This window comes from Cryptomeria japonica, chromosome 11, assembly GCF_030272615.1.
Source record: "Cryptomeria japonica chromosome 11, Sugi_1.0, whole genome shotgun sequence".
NCBI lineage: Eukaryota > Viridiplantae > Streptophyta > Pinopsida > Cupressales > Cupressaceae > Cryptomeria > Cryptomeria japonica.
The window spans coordinates 592,424,720-592,445,765 of NC_081415.1; the positions used below are offsets into that span (position 1 = coordinate 592,424,720).

General features: G+C 39.3%; 1 protein-coding gene across 2 annotated transcripts in view; it reads right to left on the reverse strand.

Annotated features, from left to right (window-relative positions):
• LOC131076327 (uncharacterized) overlaps positions 1-21,046 on the reverse strand; it is a 211,076-nt gene that overhangs the window by 113,740 nt on the left and 76,290 nt on the right. For both annotated transcript variants that reach the window (XM_058013462.2, XM_058013464.2), the window contains 7 exons: positions 15,219-15,336; positions 14,935-15,058; positions 14,732-14,812; positions 8,773-8,992; positions 6,843-6,912; positions 6,674-6,730; positions 6,331-6,399 (listed from right to left, as the gene is read on the reverse strand). In XM_058013462.2, coding sequence (XP_057869445.2) covers positions 6,331-6,399; positions 6,674-6,730; positions 6,843-6,912; positions 8,773-8,992; positions 14,732-14,812; positions 14,935-15,058; positions 15,219-15,336 — 739 coding nt within the window. The remainder of the gene's footprint in view (positions 1-6,330; positions 6,400-6,673; positions 6,731-6,842; positions 6,913-8,772; positions 8,993-14,731; positions 14,813-14,934; positions 15,059-15,218; positions 15,337-21,046) is intronic.

Below are 21,046 nucleotides of genomic sequence, written 5' to 3' on the forward strand. Positions count from 1 at the left end.
ATTGATGAAGAAGCCGAAGCCAGAAGGAAAGCCAAGAATGCAAGTAAAGAGGTCATCGCCTCCCAACGAGGCGAATTGGAAGCCGGACCGAATTCATTATACCGAGTGATCCCTAACCCCGCAGGACCTCTAGAGGTTGGTAGAGAAAAAGTAACATGATACCAACAGTACGAAGGCCGCTACATTGACGAGCAGTATAAGGGGGTGGGACCCGCTCTGTTAGTCGACAAGATATGGGACCTAGAGTACGTGGGGATGTGTTGTGTACAAGAATGCTACAGGAGGATGTTGCACGTATGTATGTGGTTGCACGATTCAGAGATAAAGCTAAGGACTCGGGATGACCCCTCAGGAGTGAAGAGGAACATAGAAGACGAGGACGCTGACCAAGGATCAAACAAAAGGTGGAAGGAAATCAGGACGAGTGGCAAGGGAAGAGCAAGAAAAAGATCAAGTACCCGTACAACAAGGAGGAAACTAAGGGGGGTCCAAGGGGTTGAGCTTAACTGGTTAAAACACTGGGTTCTCACTGTGGAGATCCAAGTTCAATTCCCAATAGGGACATCGGAAGTGGAATTCTAAGCCGTGACTCTTGGCCTTCCATAGGATGGGCAAGGTCTTGGGGTCAATCTAATCAAACATAATAATAATAATAATAATTCAAAGATATGTAATGGGGATGGGGCCCCCTACTGTGTCCCCACTGGTTCATAGCTCCAGTCAAAAGCTATTTAGGCTTCGGCCAATTACCGATCAAAAAAAAAAAAAAAAAAAAGGAGTAAACTAAGGGGGTGAAAAGATCATTTAGCAATGCTCGCAAAGGCAATAAGCTTCCATGTGGATCACAGAGGGCCATCTGAACGATGGAAACGGACCCCGGGATACCTTAGTAAATTAAAGGTACGGAAGGTTGAATTTAAGAAATGTTATTGGGTGAAGATTTTAAAACAATTGTTAAAGAAGGGGGTAATAAAAGTCGGAAATGAAAAGTGCATCGAAAAAATAAAGAGGCCAAGGTTGATAAACATTAAAAAATTAAGACGTAAGGCGAAAATAATGAAAGTATGGGAAAAATACAATTATTAAAAAGGCATTTATTGTATAAAAAATCAATAAAGTATTCATGCCCAACCCTAACCCTGGAGAAATCAAATGATTATATAAAGCCCCACAGAGCCCATTTGTACACAGCACACAGGCAGAATCAAGACAGTGAAAGTAGAATTGGCGAAGGAGAAAATTTGAAGAGCAAAGACGAAATCCATACGGTGTACGACGGAAGCCGAGAGGAGGAAACAAATCCGTACGGAGTATGATCAACAGCTGAAGCAATCTGTATGCCGTACAACGAAGGCCAAACAGGGAAGTTGAATCCGTACAGAGTACGGCCAAGGGGTGAAGGGGTCCGAACGTCGTATGATCTGCAATGGTTGGATCAGGGAACCGTACGACATACAACGCAAGAGGCAAATCCTATGGCATAGGAAAAGCCGCAACATCGTGTAACAAGGTCAGTAAACCGTACGATCTTGTACGGCTATCAGTTGCTGAAGGAAATAAATCGCCTGGCATCTATACATGGAGGGAAGAGTTGCATAAAAGATTTGAAGGTATCAACATAAAAATTTGTGCCATTCGTATAGCCTTGCGTGCAGAGTTTGCGCGAGTTGAAGAGGTCGCACAGTCAGGGAAGGGAAGTGTACGGACCAATCCGTACGGTGTCGAGGCAACAATTGGTACAATGGTCCGTACAAATTGGCGAGTCACACTTTCAGACCGTTATAATAACAGTCAAGGACTTGACAAAGACAAGAAAACAAACACAGGGCAAAGCAGTTACAGTGCAACCATGACCGCTAAAGACCCAACCAGCAACAGTAAGAAGGCCAAAATCAGGCAAAAAGTACAGAAGGATCTGGAAGGAATCACTACCGAGAATGTGGCCTTTGAGAGCGTGATTGGTAGTGAATGTTGGGCTTGGTGGGAGGAAACCCCTCCCGACCATGTGATAAAGGACTCTCTCAGGAAAGCGCAGGTGGACCATGCTATTCAGATGTCGACATTCAACATCAAGGATTTTGAACCGGTGTTGCGGACCATGGTGTCTGGATATAACCGCCAGGAAAGGGCCTCCATCATCAATTCCAGGGCTCCACAGTATGGGTTTCCTTCAAGGCTAAAGACTTCAGGAGGGTGTTTGGTATACCCGAGAAGGGAGCATCTGCAGCAAAACCGGCCAAGGAGCTCACCAAAGAGAAAAAGAAGTGGTTGTTGGACTTGGTATGCAGAGATGACCTGACAAAAGAGCAATGGAAGAGCGCCTGGTCTGACGGTAGGGGATTGAAGCATGCTTTTATCGCACCAGGAGAATGGAGGATACTGATGGACTTGGTAAAAAGTCGACTCACGGGGGTCAGCCGTGCATCTAATATAGCTATCTGGATGATAGAGTTGATGAATGGCATTAAGTGTGGCAAAGTTTACAACTGGGGGGCAGCTTTTAGCCGAGAGGATTCATGATTTCCTCAAACTGGAACACAAGACATTTTATATGTGCCACCACGCCATCAGTCTATTCCTGGATGTCGTACGTTTGCAAGTACCTCCAGAAATGTGGGGTACTTTTGAACCACGTGGTAGGGTGGAACCCAATAAACCGTCCATGTACTATTATGCCCATCTCGACACTCTTGGTTACACCACACAGCCCACAAAGAGGAGGAAGTTGGACGTGTCAGTCGAGGTTGAAGAGGACAGCAACATGGAGGATTCCGAGGAGGCTGAAGAAATTGAGGAGCAAGAGAGTGGAGATGAAGGATTCCGCATGGCACCACACACGGCAGGAGAGAAAGAAGGGGAAGTGGAATCATAGCAACAGGAAGGGGAGGAGGAAGAGTAGCATGGAGGACTGCGAGCATAGTGGAAAAGCACGCGAGTGAAATTTACAACCCCCAAATTGCCCCCTTCAGCGCACTTGGTACCGCAAGAAGCAATTACAGTGGCCAGCCCGGTAGGAGTGTTGTTCAGGAGAATTGATGAAGGAGAACCACCGGCACAACGAGTGTCACTGCCGCAGATCAGTCTGGCTGTATTCGAATCACAAGTTGTACCAGCAGCAGAGTGTACCACTAGGCCAGACCGTATGGGTAGTGACCTAGGCGACGAGGGAATGGTGGACCGTACGGTGGCAAAGGAGGCCGTACAGCATAGTCCGGATGTAGCAATGCAGGAGACAGCTATACCAGAGGAAGCTGCGAAGACAGCAATACAGGAAGCAATCGTACAGGAGATAGGTACTGGTACGATGGGTACTAGTACTGTACCAGCAGGGGGAAATGAGTCTGGGGATGTACCGATGGCAAGAGATGGTCTGGAGGAGTTAGCGGTACTAGACACACTAACTGACGAGGATATAGATGCATCTCTGGATGGGTGGTTGGGACAGTTTGCACTCACACCTCACCCTCCCACCTCGCCCTCACCACACGCCATGGCAGTTGAACAGAGCCAAACACAGCATAGGACCACTCTTATCACAGATCAAGATGAGAGGATGTCTGCAGAGGAGCAGAACAGAGTAACTGGAGGTGGTGGACATGGCCCGAAGATCATCGATGTCGAGGAGAGCGGGTCCAGAGGATTACTGACAGGTCTTCACCTCACCCCGCTAGACCCTAGCGATCCAGCAAGCTCACTCCAACGGTTCTTTGGGGAGCTACAGGGGATTTCAGATATCGCACAAGGAATGGCACAGTTGACTGGACAGATGGATGTCGGCAACTCAGCTGACACTGAGAAGCTATACCACTTCATGACTTCCAGATGTGCGGACGAGTTTGCACGCCACTTTGAGCAACAGGGGTAGCCAGACAATAGTATGTCGGAGATGGTACAAGAGTCGACGCACATGCGACTAGTGGAGGGAGTGGGCACCTTGGGCACCACCTTGAGCAGTATGGAAAGATCGTTCCAGAATGTCTACCTACAGATGTGACAGAGTCAGATAGAGCAGCGTACCCAACGGTTGTACGTAGCAAAATTGGAGAAGGGGAGAAGCGTGTGAAGTTAGCTGCAGTAGAGAAGAACCTGAGGATTGAGCTAGAGACAAAGGTGACTACTTATGAGGCTTGTTGCAGCATGCAGAAGGAGGTACAGGTGTTGGCAGCACAAGTGGTTGAGCTTACTCTGCAGATGGAGCAGAAGGACAAAAAACTATTGGAGGCCGCACACATGGTCAAGAAGGCACGGGAGCGGCAGCTGATTGCAGAGAAGAACCTCAGACTCCACACAGGACAACAACCTTCTTCTTCGACCACGACAGGGACACCTCCTCCCCCTCCTCAGTCTTAGTCTTTTGTTTTGTTATTCCAGCTCTTGTTGTCTTGGTCGTCTAGAAGACGACTACTTTTTGGGGGGGGCTGATGTTAGGGGTCAATAACACATGTTAGTTTATAGTGGGGTCAGGTGTTTATGTTTTGTTATGTTTGAGTCGCTGAGAGGTTCCCGTGGGGTAGTTGGTAGTTAGTGATGGTTGGCAACTTGGCCAACCGTCGAGTCTATATATGGTATGGATGAAACTTGGGCAAGGATGGTATTGTATTGGCATATTTGAGAATTCAATAAAGATATCATTATTCTGTCATAGTTGTTTTGTCATTGTTATTTATGCTTTGATGTATATTAATGTTTTGTTACATGAATTGTTGGTACGTGTGGAATATCATTGTTTATCCGTGAGCTTACCAACCTCACCGTAAGGACTAAACAGCCAGTTGATGGAAAATGATTATCACGGTCAAAATCACAAGCCAGCGAAAACTGGCAAATAAAAGCTCAGACCAGAAAGTCCCTCGATACCAATCAAATCAAGCAGAGAAATTCCACATATCTGGCAACATAAAATCTGTAACAAACCTTCTACATTCCTAAAAGGGGCTAGATTTTCCCACAAGAAAATAATATGTGCTGCAAAGAAATATAATGGATGCTTTGTGTGCCAATGAAATGGCACTCACAAAGCAAACGAATCAGCCTGCAGACAAACAATGATCTCAGAAACTGATGAAAACTCTCAAACATGGAAGGAGTGTTGTAAGATGGCTCTGGTAGCATGTTGGAGTATAGACTCCACTCCAAGACCTGCAAACAGCTATAAACCTTCACAAAGAGAGAAAAAAATAGATATTTCACTAGAAATGATGATTCTATTGAGATGAATATACAATGTACAAGAGCCTACTTATATAGGCAAGGCAATAGGAGATGAGAGCACAAGATGGCGCCATGTGTCGCAATGAGATGCAAGGATAGGTAGGAGTAGTTAGAACCCAACCATCCAGCACAAATAACTATGCAGTTACGAAAAAATCAAATTATGACAACTAATACATAAGTGGAACTTAAGCATGTGAGTAAATATAATTTACTCCAACAGTTTGTATCGAAGCATGTATTATTACTTGTTGGCTTGTGGGTAGTTGTTCAGAGTCAATTGCTAGTAGTTGTTGTACTTTAAATAGGCTTCTCTAGTCAAGGAAAGCAGTTTAACCCTTGATTAATCATTTCTTGTCCACTTCCCTATATAAACATTATATGAATAAAGATATTATTTTGTTACTCCATCTGGTATGCATGGTTATTTATTTTCATTTATGGGTGAGCTAGTCTTATCAGATAAAGGAGTAAACAATTAGCCTATTGTATTCTCCAATTTTATTTTGTATACGTACTCTAAGACTGAAATTTGATACTTAAGGACAACTGAAGATTCATTGACAACATTGAATCTTTGTTTATGCCGATAATTGAATTTTAGACTCTGTTTCCCTTTCTACACACCCTATTTGGCATGAAATAACAATTACTATTAATTTTTACATGATTTTATGAGTAGTTTAGCATTTTACTAACCAATCGTGTTTCTTTTGTTTTAAAACTAAGAAATTGATTCCATTTACACTTTCAGTTTGCCTTGTCATTGCCATGTATATACATTGCTACTATGGTTTGGTGTAAGTCATAACAGTTCCACTTCTATGTTTTGATTAAATTATAAAACAAGCTAGCATATCTTAACTAGATAGAAGATTATAACACTTAACAAAGACATTTGTCCAAGAGAAACTATTGGTGGAGGCAGGGAAAGAAATCACACATGCTTATTTCACCATCAACATATATATCAATTAAATCTACAGTGAATTGCAGTGTTCTTGCTACATCCTACGAATACATATGCAATTCAGTTGACCGGAAGTGAAAGGACATTTCAAAGCACATAGAAATGAAAATGGAAGCATCCTAAACTACAGAGGCAAAGCAGAACATTACCTCAAATAATACATGAAGATCTATTGTTGACCTTAACATATTTTGCAGTCTATTTGCCAGCATTAGACCCTGGACCAATGAAAAGGTAGCACACTTTCATTTTTAGATTACCCCTGCTGAGTTTCAATTTGCTAAAAGGAAGGCCTCTCTCAAGACAAGTAAAACAAAAGAATAATTACAACTAGAATCAAATATTCTACAAAATAAACAATGGCTGAAAATTTTTCCACTGAATGGGTAAATTGAGGGCATCACTATGACGAATGAAAGAAACATCACTGTCTAAATTGTCATCTCATAAAAAAATAAAGAAATCCCATATAAAAAATTTGAAGAAAAACACCTGGATAATTTGTTTTGTTCGAATTTCAAGATTTGCTTGAACTTCGGAAAACTGCATCTGCAATGAAGAAAACGATGCCATGCACATAAAAATACGCTAACTTCCCAAATTTTGTATGGATAAATGATGGCCTGTTAAACATTATACAAAGCACAACATAGAGACTTACCATTGGAGACACGGATGAGTGAAAAGCTGCAGTCCAACTTGCTATAGCAGTTTTTATTATTTGACAATCCCTGAGTAGTTAACAAAAGGCAATCATCAATAGCTTATCAGCTCTTAGTCAGCATAACTATACAAGAAAATTGTTCCCTTCCTACAGTATGTCATTACTTAGTAAAAATCATGTTTAGAATTTTACAAAATTTACAAATCAACTTCCCCATACAAATAGATTGGATGCTGTAACGTCCCTTCTTAAGCACTAACAATATGATGACCGTTAGGCTATTCATCAGGTTCCCATAGGCTAATGAGTTAGCGTTAGGGAACTCTTGGGGGTTTGGTGACCATTCAGTCCAGCTAATCCAGCAAAAACGTGTTGCATTCAGCTCAGTTGGTTAAGAATTGCATTATGACTCTTTCTGGAGGGATTTTGCACAATTTGTCCATTTTAACTATTTTTAGGTAGTGGAGGTTTGGACACTAACATGGTCAGTTAGCAATGGGTCTTCCGTGGGTTAGTCGGTGATTGCATTTAATGATGTTATCTTAGCGATTAATGCTGTCCAAAGATATTATTTTAAATAATGTTAAAAGTATTAAAGTTTTATTGAATATTTAACTTAACATTATTTAATTTAATAAAGTAACTTTAAATGGGTGCCTAGGGGATAGAATAAGTGTTTTAAAATATTAAATAAAGTGACCATCAAGGAGTGGGCGCCTACATTGGAGACATAAGGGGGTGTTTTAAATTAAATAAAATATTTTTATAACCCTACCTGGGCGTAAAATTTGAAGGGGAATAAAAAGGCCTCTTGAGCTCATTTTTGGTACTCATATTTTTGGAGATTAATAAGACTTTTCAGTTGGCTTGGACTTGGTTTGACCAAAGGGCTTTGCGAGGACAAAAACCTTCACAGAGGACATATACTTCAATGGTGAAAGATCCTTCCTGGTAGATTGAATGGTGATTTCATCCAGAGATCACATTTGAGCTTCATTGTTCCAGTTTTTCAGTTTACATCTGTGGATTTGATAGAATAAATCAAAATATTGATTGTGTGAAGGCAAGAAGGGAAGTACTGGAGAGTTTATTGCTTAAATATTCTACTCCCTTGTTGACCATACCCTTTCATGTAGTTGGCCGTACGAGCTAAGTGGGGCGTGAGGGTTTGTTGGTCAAATCACCCCATCTTTGTAGGGTCTCTTTGCTGTTTTGGAGTTGCCCAGAGCTAGCTAACACAGAGAAATCAAGATTAAAGGGGAGAGATCAGATTTGCAGGCATGGCGTCCATCTTCTTGGCTTCAGTTTGCTGGTCCAACTTTCTTTTCAGACCTGTGTAATTTCAGACCAAATGGCATATGCTTTTATTTCAATTTTAAAGCCATTTGGCCATCTAGGTATTGCTGAAAATCAACATATATTGCTGTCCACATTTTGTAATAAATCTGATAAACATTTCCAGTTGTGAGTTTGTTTAATATTGAGCATATTCAGCATTATTCTCTTGTTGTATTGCTGCAAATATTTACTCTGCAATTTCTACTTTGGATTGTGGTTTATTTCAAACATACATCCAGCATTCAGAAAACCTTCAAAAAGAAAACTAAGGGTGTATATTAAAGAGGTTTCCTATATTTGTACTTTGAGAATAGAACTGATTCACGAACTCTCAAAATGACAAACATGCACACAGTGCACATACACACATAAGTAGATAAACATTATACAAAAGCTTAGATAAACTGACTGTTTACTTTAAATAACGAAATAAGATAGGTTTTATAACCTAGTGTATTTTATTATTTATTATTTTAATGTATGGACAGTATATTCTCCCATCATCTAATCACTCACACTTGTTATTTCCTTCTCTGCTCATTGAATTTGTATATTTAAAAAACAACAATAGGATTATAGAAACCTATACCTTGCAAGAACTTCATCCAAGTATAAGAGGTGGTTATTTTTTATAGCAGCACCTTCTCTGAGAAATTCTTTGAGGGGAGAATAAGATATCAAAGGCCGAGGAATATGTGCCAGCAATAAATCCAGAAGCACGAATCTGATGTTGCCATCCAAATGGACCACCGGTAACCTTCTCAGCACCTCCACAATTAACTTTCCTAGTTTCTTTTCTGGAGGATCACCTGTCAAAGTGTGAAAGTCATTTTAGAAACTGGCACACTTCCATTGCAAGCAATGAATCACTGCTAAGTATAACCCAAATCCTGTGCAGTTCATTTCAAGGAATATGATGACTATCCCTTGAATCTGTCCCATTTTTTTGCTAAAATACAATTAATTGCAACAGAAGCACAGGCTATGAAAATCACATAAAAAAATAATATTAAGGGCATAACCTCTGAATTAGATACAAATTTGAGTTTATAAAATCTTCATACATAGAGATTTAATATGGAATTCACACTTAAGTTGCATATATGGTTTTTCAAATGAATGTTAAATGAGGGTGGCAACAAAAGCCACAATAGTAAAAGAAACTAGAACCTAAGGCTACACATGGGTAATCAGTATTGGCATAAAAAACATCACAAGCTTCCATGGTGTACTGATGACCAATAGAATCATGCCTTGAAATACTCTATAACCATAAATATATTTGCATATTCAAAACCAGAGGCAATTTAGTTTAATCTTTTCCATATTAGAATATCTAGTGGTTTTAAACAAGCTTGGCAGGCTGTGAGCAATGGTTAGACAAAAGTATAAAAGGCACCAAAAATTCTTGTTTTATCTTGAAACTCTCTAATTCTATATGATTATGTGGTTAACTCAGCTGGTTCAGAAGCCTATTGAGGAATACACATGACAATTAACAAGGCTACTTCACTGCAGGCCATCTGCAATCTGTAAATAATTATAATTGTTTTTTAAGTGTTCTGTCTCTTCCTACTCTTCCAAAAATTATTTTCTAGTCTTAAGAAAAAACATCTGCATAACATTTTCATTGACAGGACAGTCTGCTCTAAATCCTCTAAACAGGCATAAGTTCAGGAATACTTATGTTTTTTCTCCCTTGCAGCTACAATAGGTAATATTAATTTTCATTTCAAATGGTTTCTCCTTTGTTATTCATTCACTTTCGCCAAAAGACATGCATAATGGCAGAGATGAGGGTTTCAAATTACTTATAACAGTTGTGATAGGCTTCAAGGGATTTTCTTTATCTTCCCTGCAGCAGCTTCATATTTTTTGCATGTCTATTTTGTCCTAATAATTTTTCTATTTCTTTTGGAACCTGTTGTCATTTTATGACACCCTTGGTCCATCAATAAGAACCGATCAGAGATACGATCCATGGATCAGCGTTGCCCTAGTTGATCAAAGAGAAAGCAAAAGAATGAAGTGTGAAGTGTTGCCTTGTCCAGAGGAAGTTCCTCCCTTGGCCTTTTCTTCCTTCTCCGGAACCCCGGAACCCCGAGGTTCCGAGGTTCTTCCCTTTGCCTTCTCCTGTTCTCCTTCTCCGGAACCCCGAGGTTCCGAAGTTCCCTCTTCGTTTTCTCCTTTATCCGGAACTCCGGAACCACGAGGTTCTGAAGTTCCTTCCCTTTGCTGCCTCTCCTTCGTTTCCCGAAACTTCAGAACCCCGAGATTCCAAAGTTCCTCTCTTTCTTTCCCTTTCTCTTCTTCTCTCCGGAACCCCAAGGTTCCGAAGTTCCTTGGCGCAATTCCTTTCCCTTGTCTCCCCTGCAACTCCGAAACCCCGAGGTTCTAAAGTTCCCTCCTAGCCTTTCTTCCTTCTTTTCTCCGGAACTCCTCAACCCCGAGGTTCCGAAGTTCCCTCCTAGCCTTTCTTCCTTCTTTTCTCCGGAACTCCTAAACCCCGAGGTTCAGAAGTTCTCTTCCTTTGCTTCCCTTTCTCCTCTCCGGAACCCCAAGATTCCGAAGTTCCTTCCCTCCTTGCCTTTTCTCTCTAGTTCCCTCAGAACTCCGGAACCCCGAGGTTCTGAAGTTCCCTGCTGCTCTCCTCTCTCCTTCCCGCAACCCCGAGGTTTCGAGGTTCTTTCCTTGTCTTCCCCACTTCGGGAACCCAAGTTTCTGAAGTCCCTGGACTTCTTCCGACTGGTGATACTTCCTGATGGCGTGATCAACACTCAAAGCTTTAAATGCTCCGACAGTTTTGGTGACTTATGCACCTTTTTTTGTAAAGCCACAGGGGTGCATTTAATGTTTTTGGCAAGATTTCCATCAAGGGAGGTACGGGGCCATGCTTGTTGCAGTGACTTATGTCATGTCTGCATGCTCTAACTTTGGAAGGTCAGTCAATCCACCCTTCTCAGGGTTACCTTTTGTGGGTATGGCTAGGTTGCTTGCAAGTACTGAGGTCAAGTGCATGCACTTCCTTGCACTCCCAAACTGACATGCAGGGGTCATGATAACTCTTGTAACCATTTTTCTATATAAGGTTGTTAAGTCTCATTGTAAAGCGTTCTCTCCCTGTTGGCTTGAGCTATTCTATGCTCTCTCACTTCTCTTGTATTATTATGTATTTTGCAATTGTAAGTTGGCCATTGGCCTTATAATTATTTGAAATCACCATTCTTGCCTTCTTTCAACTTATGTATGTTGTGTATGTTTTCTTACCTTCTCTCACCATTCTTGCCTTCTTTGATAACAGAACCTTTGACAAATCCCACAGCATTTTGGCAGACCCCATTAGTCTGCAAAAAGAAACTTGGAATATAATTTGTTCCCATTAGTTACATCAATAATTGGAGGGATGCTAGCTACAGTTGATTCTTTCTATAGATTTTTAAAAATCTTCTCAGTTGTGTGAGGGATTCCGTCTCTTATCCCTTTTGAATTATATTATTTATTACAGTAGGCTGCTAAATTTTGTGTGTGTACATGTAAACTGCTTGATGTCCTCAGCTAACTAACAATATGCTAGAGAAGGTGCCCAAAAGCTTTCTTCATCTAAAAAAGGAGGTGCAAAAGGAATTCCTTTGGTGGTTGTAACTTGTACCTGCCAAAATATCAAGGGAGTCTAATAATCTCTACATAAGATCTTGAGGAGCTACACTTGAAAGAAAATGGAGAGGAATATATGGTGATGCCCCATGGCAGATTTTTTTTTCTTCACAGATTTCAGACTGACAAACACATCCAAGAAACTTGTAGCCTCTTTCAGCTTTGTCATACAATTGGTAATAACAAGGAACTTTTTCTTTCAGATTCAGGCAAGCTCAGGCAAATTTGGGCCACTTGGCAAGGCATATTTATCCATATTGGCACTACAAAGGGCCATATGATACGCGGTATACAGCATTGGGACCCATTTGAATGTTTCATTCCCCATGTGAAAAGATTAGCCTCTAATTGTTGTTTTCTGGCAAAAAGATTGACAGAAAAAGGGTGTTTTGTAGGAGAGATTTTTTTAAGTACAGGCTGCATCAATGTCCCACTTGGTCCAATTTCAATCAAGCACAAAAGTCAAATAGGGTGGATTAAAAATGCCATGAAGAGCTCTTTAAAATGATCCCAGAAGTTGTCTTTTATAAATTACAAGTTCAAGAATTAGGCCTTCGTGGAAGGAAATGGAAATGGAACAAAAGGAAGGCATTTTATAACTATGTGACAAAAGACTAATATTATCGAGTGGGAAACAATTGTTCTGTTACTTCAGAATTAAACTAGCAACAATATGAGCGACCCAGAATGATGGCAAAGGCACTGCCAGGCTAATTGGAAATCAAAGGCTTCTTTCAATGACAATGCCAAGGGGTGGTTGCCGTTGAATCACCTTGGTTTGGCAGTCAAAATAAGTATTGACAAAGTGGTAAAACAAATCCTTGATGCAGTATATGTGGGAAAGAGTCAGACTGTCATGTCTTTTGGAGGTATCATAATGCCAAGATTTTGGGCATTGTTACAGGCTAAACTCAACTATTTATTCATTTTTCCCCTTTCTTGGCAAGGTCCTCTTTGTAGCAATCTTTAGACAGCAGAGATGGTTGCAAAACTTCTTAGCATACAGTTCAGTTGTCTGTATTCATCTCTCGTGGAATAAAATATGTAAGCCTACTTTACAAGAAGTTAATTCTCCACTCAGATTTCTTTCTAAACTTATACATGGTGTGTTCTGAACCATTATCAATGTTAAGCCTGCCTGTTTATTTAAGATGTCGAATCCATGTCTTTCAGGCCCAGTTTCAGATATAAGTTTTTCCAGCTTTTATAGAGCACAAATTTTCCTGGATTCAAATCGTTAATTTGATGTACTAAGAATGTTATTAAATTAAAGTAACATAAGATGCATATCTCCCAAAAACAAAATCCAAAAGAGAGCTTCCCTACCTCCAATGATTATTTTATATAAGACTTTGTCAAGCCGAAAGGATCTTACATTTGCATCCTTGCCCTTACCTCATTCTTTTTCATGCTCTAAATGATATTTATATCGTATAATGACAATGCATGTTCACAGCTTTTAAGTTATAATTTGTACCATGATGCTTATAGAAATATCTATTTGTTAAATAACATCCATGATATCTCGATCCATTTGAACTTCAACTGTATCATGTGCACATCGGGCACAATGCATAAGTTACAGGGAAATACTAAATAAATGTCTGAGTAAAAAGAAATGGATGTCCACGCATGCTTGCATGGTGTTCCAGGTAATTATCCATTCCTTACTCATAGTTTTAAGTACTCACCAAGTCCTTGGCAAGAGTCACCAAGTAGTCATGAGTTTTTTACTGCAAAGTCTTTTCAAGATAAATTCGTTAAAGTTTTCATGGCAAGTTTCAGTCAAGTTTTTGCAAGTCATGTAGCAAGTACTCTGTGAGTCCATGCCTGATACTCATGCAGTCCAGGGATGGCATGTAGATGTAGTAAAAATACCAAAAAACATGAATTTTCTTTCTTTATATGTCCTATCCACCCGAGCCAAAAAAAGAATCTATGCTATGAGACCATGAAATTTATAATTGACTGTTATTAACAAAGGAGATGAATACTCCTTATATACACAATTACAGAAGTTTTTTTCATAACGGAAATGATCGAGAACTAAGACAAAATAGAAAGATTCTAAACACCAACTTACAGAATAGAAAGTTTCTAAAAGCTAACTAAATGACTTAAATGACTATTATAAGCTAAATATTACAATATTACTTCAATACCTCAAACCATTGCAAAAACACTCAAAAACTTGAAAAAAACAAACAAAGAGAACAAAAGCAAAACAGGGCAACATACTACACTTTAGTTTTTAGATAATCAAGAGCCTCCTCTCGAAAACATGTACACTTGCATATATTGCACTGCCCTTCACTCAGAGCATTAATTATTTAAGAATTCCCTTCAACTTTTGAATGGAAGATGAATAACCATTGGAAATAGTTACAAACAGAATCAAGGGTTCCAGCCTAGCCTTGGCTTTATAAATGATTTCAAAACTGAAGCAAATTACATGCCCAGTGGCATCTTTTAGAGACCTGCCCCACCAACAGGAGCAGGGTTGCCTTTGGGAACCCTGTCAAAGTTTTATTTGCAATGCATTCAATTTGGGGGGCACAAATTTACAAGTTCCAAATGTCCAAGGAATTTTTTGTTCTAAATCCCTTTGGAAGATTGATTAATTTAACTAAAACATATTCTAAAATATCAAATTAAAGCTGGCAATGTAAAAGGGACGAGAGAGAAAAAAAGCCATTATATAGCTGCATGAAAGAGTTGCTGTGTAACAATATCTAGAGAAGAAGATTTTACAAGACTTTCAGAAAACACACGAGAATATTCAGTAAATTCCCTGTACAGACAGGATACATTCTTCTAAGCCTTAATTTAACAGTTCAAAAGATATCAGCAGTGAACAGTAGCTGAAGAACAAAGACTAAAGGTCTATAACAAACCAGTTAACCATGAATGGAATATATATAGACCCAGATAACCAAGCATGCGCCTTCTATCAGAAGGTAGTTCCTTCCATGTATCTGTCAAGTAGGTTAGACAACAAAGCCATAGAATTAAGAATAGATATTGTTTACAAATTGACAAAACAAAGCTAAGGGTAAAATGCTCTGGTCAAAACTTCCAATATGAGAAAAATCCTTACCTAGACGGGAAAGAATGTCTGACAAGCCCTCACACAAACAAAAATTGTTTTCCTCTAAAAAACGTTTGTTGCTCTTAAGACCTTGCATACTTTCATTCGTTATTAAATCTTCCTGTAAAAATTGCTGCATAATAAACCAGCTTTAGCAAACTGCAATTTCAATGAGAGCCCATATAATAGAGCATGCTTTGAGGAATGAAAAAACCGCATGCTAAAGAATAAGAAACTGGGACCAGGACAAAATTAGGAATAAAAATTCTTGCCATTAATACAAATAAAATCACCTGAAATAAGGCAACATGTAACACTCCATCCAATTGATTAATCATATGCTCAAGGCAATCCACATTCTCAGCCAACATAGAAAATTTGTTGGGTTCTATTCTCACAGCATCCAACATCCTACAAAACCAACAATCATTTTTTTTTTAAATGATTACATTATGAAGAGAATAGCAGGTTACAATATTTGCTCAACAGACAGCATCCAGTTCAGAATATTGTCAAAATCAAATAGCAGACAATTACAAAAACGGCTCAACAGAGAGTATCCAGTTCAAAGCATAAGCAGAGATAGATACATATTTGCATAAGATAAAACATCATAAATTTCCTGCACCTGATAAATAAGCCCAAAATAGACTACACAATACTAGTATACGATACAACTTTCACTGCCTGTAATGTACCCTTACTAGGTACTCTCTATTTTTAGCAGTGGTTAGCCTATTAGCTGGGGTTCCTGTAGGCTAATGCAATTGATAGTGAGCCCATTTGGAGATTGGTGGACCTGACAGGAGGTAATTTGTGGCATTTCAGAAGTTCAGAGCCAACTTCCTATTTTTAGGAGGTACTGCTATTTTTAGGTATCATCAGTTGACCACAAGAGCAGTATCCGTTGCCAGTTCTTACTGGCCAGAAGATGCTTACGAATAAATATTTAAATTTAAAATTAACTTTAATGTTTCATTTAAATAAATTAAAGTTACTTTATAAAATAGACTTGATGAAATAATTATATAGTTAATAAAATGATAATAAAGTGACTTTATAAAGTCACATTAATATTACCATAAAGTGGCCGCCCATGTTGATTTGGCCAAATTAATAATAATGGGAGACTATGAAATAAAGTGAAAAGTGCGTGCATTTTTGGAGGTGATAAAAGTTCATTGAAAACTCCTTTTTGGCATTCTTGATCGATCATATTGCGAGAAGAATACGAAGCAAGAGTTTGCAGTTTGTTCCAGACTTTTTGAGAACGAAAACTCTCAAGAAGGATGGTGCTTGCAGGTGTGAAAGATCACCCAAGGGCATTTGGTAGGTGACTCCAATTCAGGGGTTGCAGTAGAGCTTAATGTTTTCAGATTTGAAGTAGAATTGAAAAGGATAAGCAAATGTGTTTTGTAGGCAGAATTGAAAAGTCAGATTGGAGATTGTGATTTGGTGAAGGCCCAATAAGCAGGCCGTACAGCTTCATAGCCTGCTGTCATGTCCCCATGATGAATATATCAGATGTGACTTTATAACTATGTTCTAATATTTATGTAATGTATACCTTTATTCAGAAATATTAAATGATTATTATTGTGCAATTGATTAGTTATTATCAATTATGATACCTGTCTATTATCAGGAATCATAATAATAATAATAATAATATGTGAATTGTTTACTAATTATTGGAATTACGTATTAATACAGTAATAACATGCGTAATGATTAATGAAAGGAATAATAAGTAATACTCATTAAAATTTAATATAAGTTTAAGATCGCACTGGGGTTGTCTATCCGTCATTGTTCACGACCCAGGCCATTGTTCTTTTAAGACGCGACTTATGCTCAGTAAGTCACATCTCTTCTAAGGAGACATGACCTCTTATTCGACAATGGGAGACACTAGAAATATGGAACGCCTAAACTGTAGATAGGATGGAAGGAAAACAAAAAGAAAAAAAAAGGAAAATCTATAGCAATAAAAGACGGGACAAAACCAAGGAGGAGAACCCAGGTATGTCGTCATACTCAGAGTCATTATGAGCCGTGGAAATATGTCTGCATCTAGTATATATATATATTTACATAGATTGCATTATTCCATACTTAGATGATACGATAATTAGGAGTTGTCTTTCTGTGCAAATAATAACAGAAGATAGTTATACGAAATTGGGCTTAGTCTGTGCTTTTGCCTCAACAGGAAGTCCTACGGACGTTGTTTCATTTTATTTATGATTCCCTCAAGATACCTTGAAATTGGAAGAACAATTTAATACAGATTTCTGTAACTTTAAATAAACTTAATAAATAGTTTATGATTGGAGTGCTGAACTGGAATAACTTTCTGAAAGCATAATAAAATTTACTAAGCATGAAGAAATAAAACTGCCTTTCCAGGGAGAGGGGATCTGTATGGGGGTCGATTACCCACCCAAGTAATCCACCTACTGTGTAGTAATGGGCCAGTAGGCCAGGAGGGCAAGTGACTGCTCCTGGGTTTGGGTCTGGTATGATGAACCACCTCTACCATCCGCTACCTCTTTGGATAGGGTGGAAGAACTAAATTAAGAAACCTAAATATACATTAATTTCTGAACAAATATTAACAAGAATCTTCATGATCAGTTGTGACCATAAGAAAACAGAATCATTCTGTCTCCTGGCAAATTAACTATGATAAAATACATATATTATTTTCTTGATATTTGTTATGCTGGTGTCTCTGATTCATTTATCTCTGATTATATTTAATTCTGTTATCTATTCCAGGCATTATGTCTGATATATTAAGCTAATAAGGGGCTTTCCACTGTTCTAAATCTATTCCGCTCCATGATAAAGTAAATACGGACTTACTGTTCTTTCTTTAATTAACTTATTTACTGTTATATAAGTATAATTCCAGTGATGTTGTAGACATTCTTTTCCTGCTGTCTGATTTATTTTCCTATAATCTGAACCCAGGCAAAACATTGTACTCTGTAACTAACAAGGGGCATTACACCTGGCCATACCCTTCCCAGAGCAGGCCGTACCAACTCTCATGGCAGTGTAGGGTTTTGAGCAGCAAATACCAGGGTTCCAGCATATTAAACTCAGATCAGCACCACCAATGGCAGGCTGTACAAATATGAAGGCAACATTAAGCTTCCTATGTTGTTTAGCATAGATCCTCCACATTGGGAGTGGTTCTCATCACCTGGCAAGTTGGACATGGAAAATTCAGGACTGTTGTCACTTAAAATCTGCAAATACCATTGTAGTTGCTGTCAATATAATTAAATCAGCCTATTTTTCTTCATCATCTGCTGTTGTCAGCTTGTGTGGATGTGGCATCCCTAATGGTATGTCCCCAAAATTTACCTTTTAGTGCAAATGTTGAAAGGAAAATTGATAGTATTAATTGTTAGTTTTGAAGTCTTCCTTCAGTAGATCAGCATTTTATTTCAGTCCATGCAAAAAACCAAGAATCGGAAAATTAAAAAACACCCAAAAAAAATCAGAAATCGGGAAAGAAACAAAAAATCAGAAGTCCTATCTCTAGAACAGGGTAGGTCATTTCAGTTTTATCAGAGCTCAGTTTTTCTGCCATCATGTAAAGAGGGGTTCCTTGATGTGTGACAGTTTCAGACTTACACTAGGGAAGAGCATCACATCCAGTGGCAGCCACCACAAGTTCTAGAGGGAGAAACAATTTCTGGAATTCTCGGTATTAATAGGGCACTTTCTAGAGATAGTGAGAGCATCACAGGTGCCATGTCTAAGAACAAAGGGCGTACTGGGTCCCTTAGTCCGAATTGCCATGCAGAGCGTAAATTTGATACCATGATGGATATGATGTCGCAGTTGCTGGGGCAGATGAAATAGGAGGTTGCTACACAGCATACCTCTCAGCACACCATGCATAATGGTGAGTACAGTGGGACTCAAAGTGGTGGTCTGAATACTATTCCAGTGGGACGCACCCGATCCACAAGTTCAATTTTGAGACCCTTACAGCCTACCTTTACTCGTAGGGAGACACCACCAATCACACCAGAGCAGATGTCAGAGCCAGAGGGATCATTAGTAGATGAGACCAGGCTTCACTATGAGGAGTACATGACCCTTCTGCCTGAGATTAGGGACATGTTGTCGTTGGAGCAGTTCCTAAACCAGAAGAGAAGACCAGGTGTAGTCGCTAGAGCAGAGTACAGAGTACCATAGGGTCAGAGGGACTTACAGCAGGCTGTGAACAAGCTTAGTTTGCCATTATGATGGCAGACAAGTGTACTGCAATATCATTGGTCTAAAAGCTAGATAATTACTTGTCACTAAGGCCTATGCCTGAAAAGGTTGCAATTAAGTTCACCACACTTCACCTTGATAGCATGGTGCATGAGTGGTGGTAGCACGGTCTGGTGACGTTGGGAAATTGTCACATAACCACCTATGATGAGTTCACAAACAGACTCATCAATCGTTTTGACAAGAAGAACCCAGAGGAATATTTCAGAGAACTTGTGCAACTTAAGCAGTATGGGTCATTAGAGATTTACATAGCTGATTTCAAGAGGTTTTTCGTAATGGTTCCTGTTGACATGTTTTTTAGGACTACGCTGAACACTGAATAAAGTTTCCAATGGTCACTTCACTCTCTCTTGTTTAAAATCAGGCCGTATGCTAATATTGCAAAGAAAGATCAAATGGCTAATCTCAAGGTTCCTTTCGTGCGTGGACGTGACTCGGTTAGTTGATGGGTTTGTTGTTAACCCAAGGGGCCTTACGCATTCACTTGAAGAGGATAATGAATTTATGCAAGTCCAAGGATTTCTATACGAATGATTTGCAATGAAAGCTCTATTTTTTGGATTTAAGATATGCAGAAAAGTAAATGAGGAAAGGTTTAGGGAACTACGCTAAGGCTAATCTAATCCTATGAACACGGAGACGGGATTACTTATGCAAAATCCAACCACGCTTCGCTTCGCCAACAATGCACAACTACACGAAGGCGGTGCAATCTTCAAAGGGTGTGTTAAGGATTTTCAAATCATCAATCGAAACCATCAAATCGAACAATCTCTACTGATGATCGAAGTTAAACATACACAAATAACGGGGGCTCAGGCTAACTTTGCACAGTATGCAACAATCAACTGCAAACCAAAAGTATGAGCACGAATTCTGCAGCAATCAATCCTATCAAATCCAGTCCATTTAATAACATGAGAGCAAATCTAATCTATGAAGAGAGTGAGACCATGCAAGCTTTGAAACAACACAAGAACACACCAACAATAGAACAATGTATTAAGTGTTTGCTTCAAAAACTCTTAGCAACAATATCAAACAATAATCTCTCCTCCCTTTCAAATGAGGGAGGTCACCCCTTTATATAGGCTTCTGGCCTTGGCTACATGCAAACCCTAATTAGGGTTTTCCCAAAAAGATTCCCCACACATGATGCAACAAGGTGGGAATCAACAATAAATGCCCATTATGCCTATGTACAATTAATTCAAAACCCCAAAATGGCGTCCATTTGTGCATTAAATGCACCCCATTACATCAAACATGCCCAAGATACAACAAACATTCCCATGCAAGAAATAAATGCCCATTATTCCCCATGCAACGGCTACATGTGTAGAGAATCTGCCATAAAACCATTACTGAGATGGCTGCATGCAAGAAGATTCCTCATGCATTCAACATGCATTGACCAGGCCGCCACTAAGTCAAAAATATCCTAGCAGTAAATGCACCGCCACTAAGTCAAAAATATCCCAGCAGTAAATGCGCCGCCACTATTCAGCCAAAAGATTCTCATCCAAGAATGGACAACCATTATCTCGTTCATTAATTGCATATGCAATGAATTTAGTGACGACGGCTTCCAACTCTCCGATGGAGATACTTGGCACATTTTCAATATCAAACTCCATCAAAGTAATTTCCTCCTCGCTCTTGGAAAAGAAGTTTTCCCATTCCATCATGATTTCCTGTGTCCTCTTTATTGTACTAGAAAATGAAGAAACATTTGCAAAATGTTCCTTAGTGGATGAGCCTACGAAGAACTCATGCAACTGAGATTTCAAGGAGTTCAGTGTTACTCCATTCTCATTGA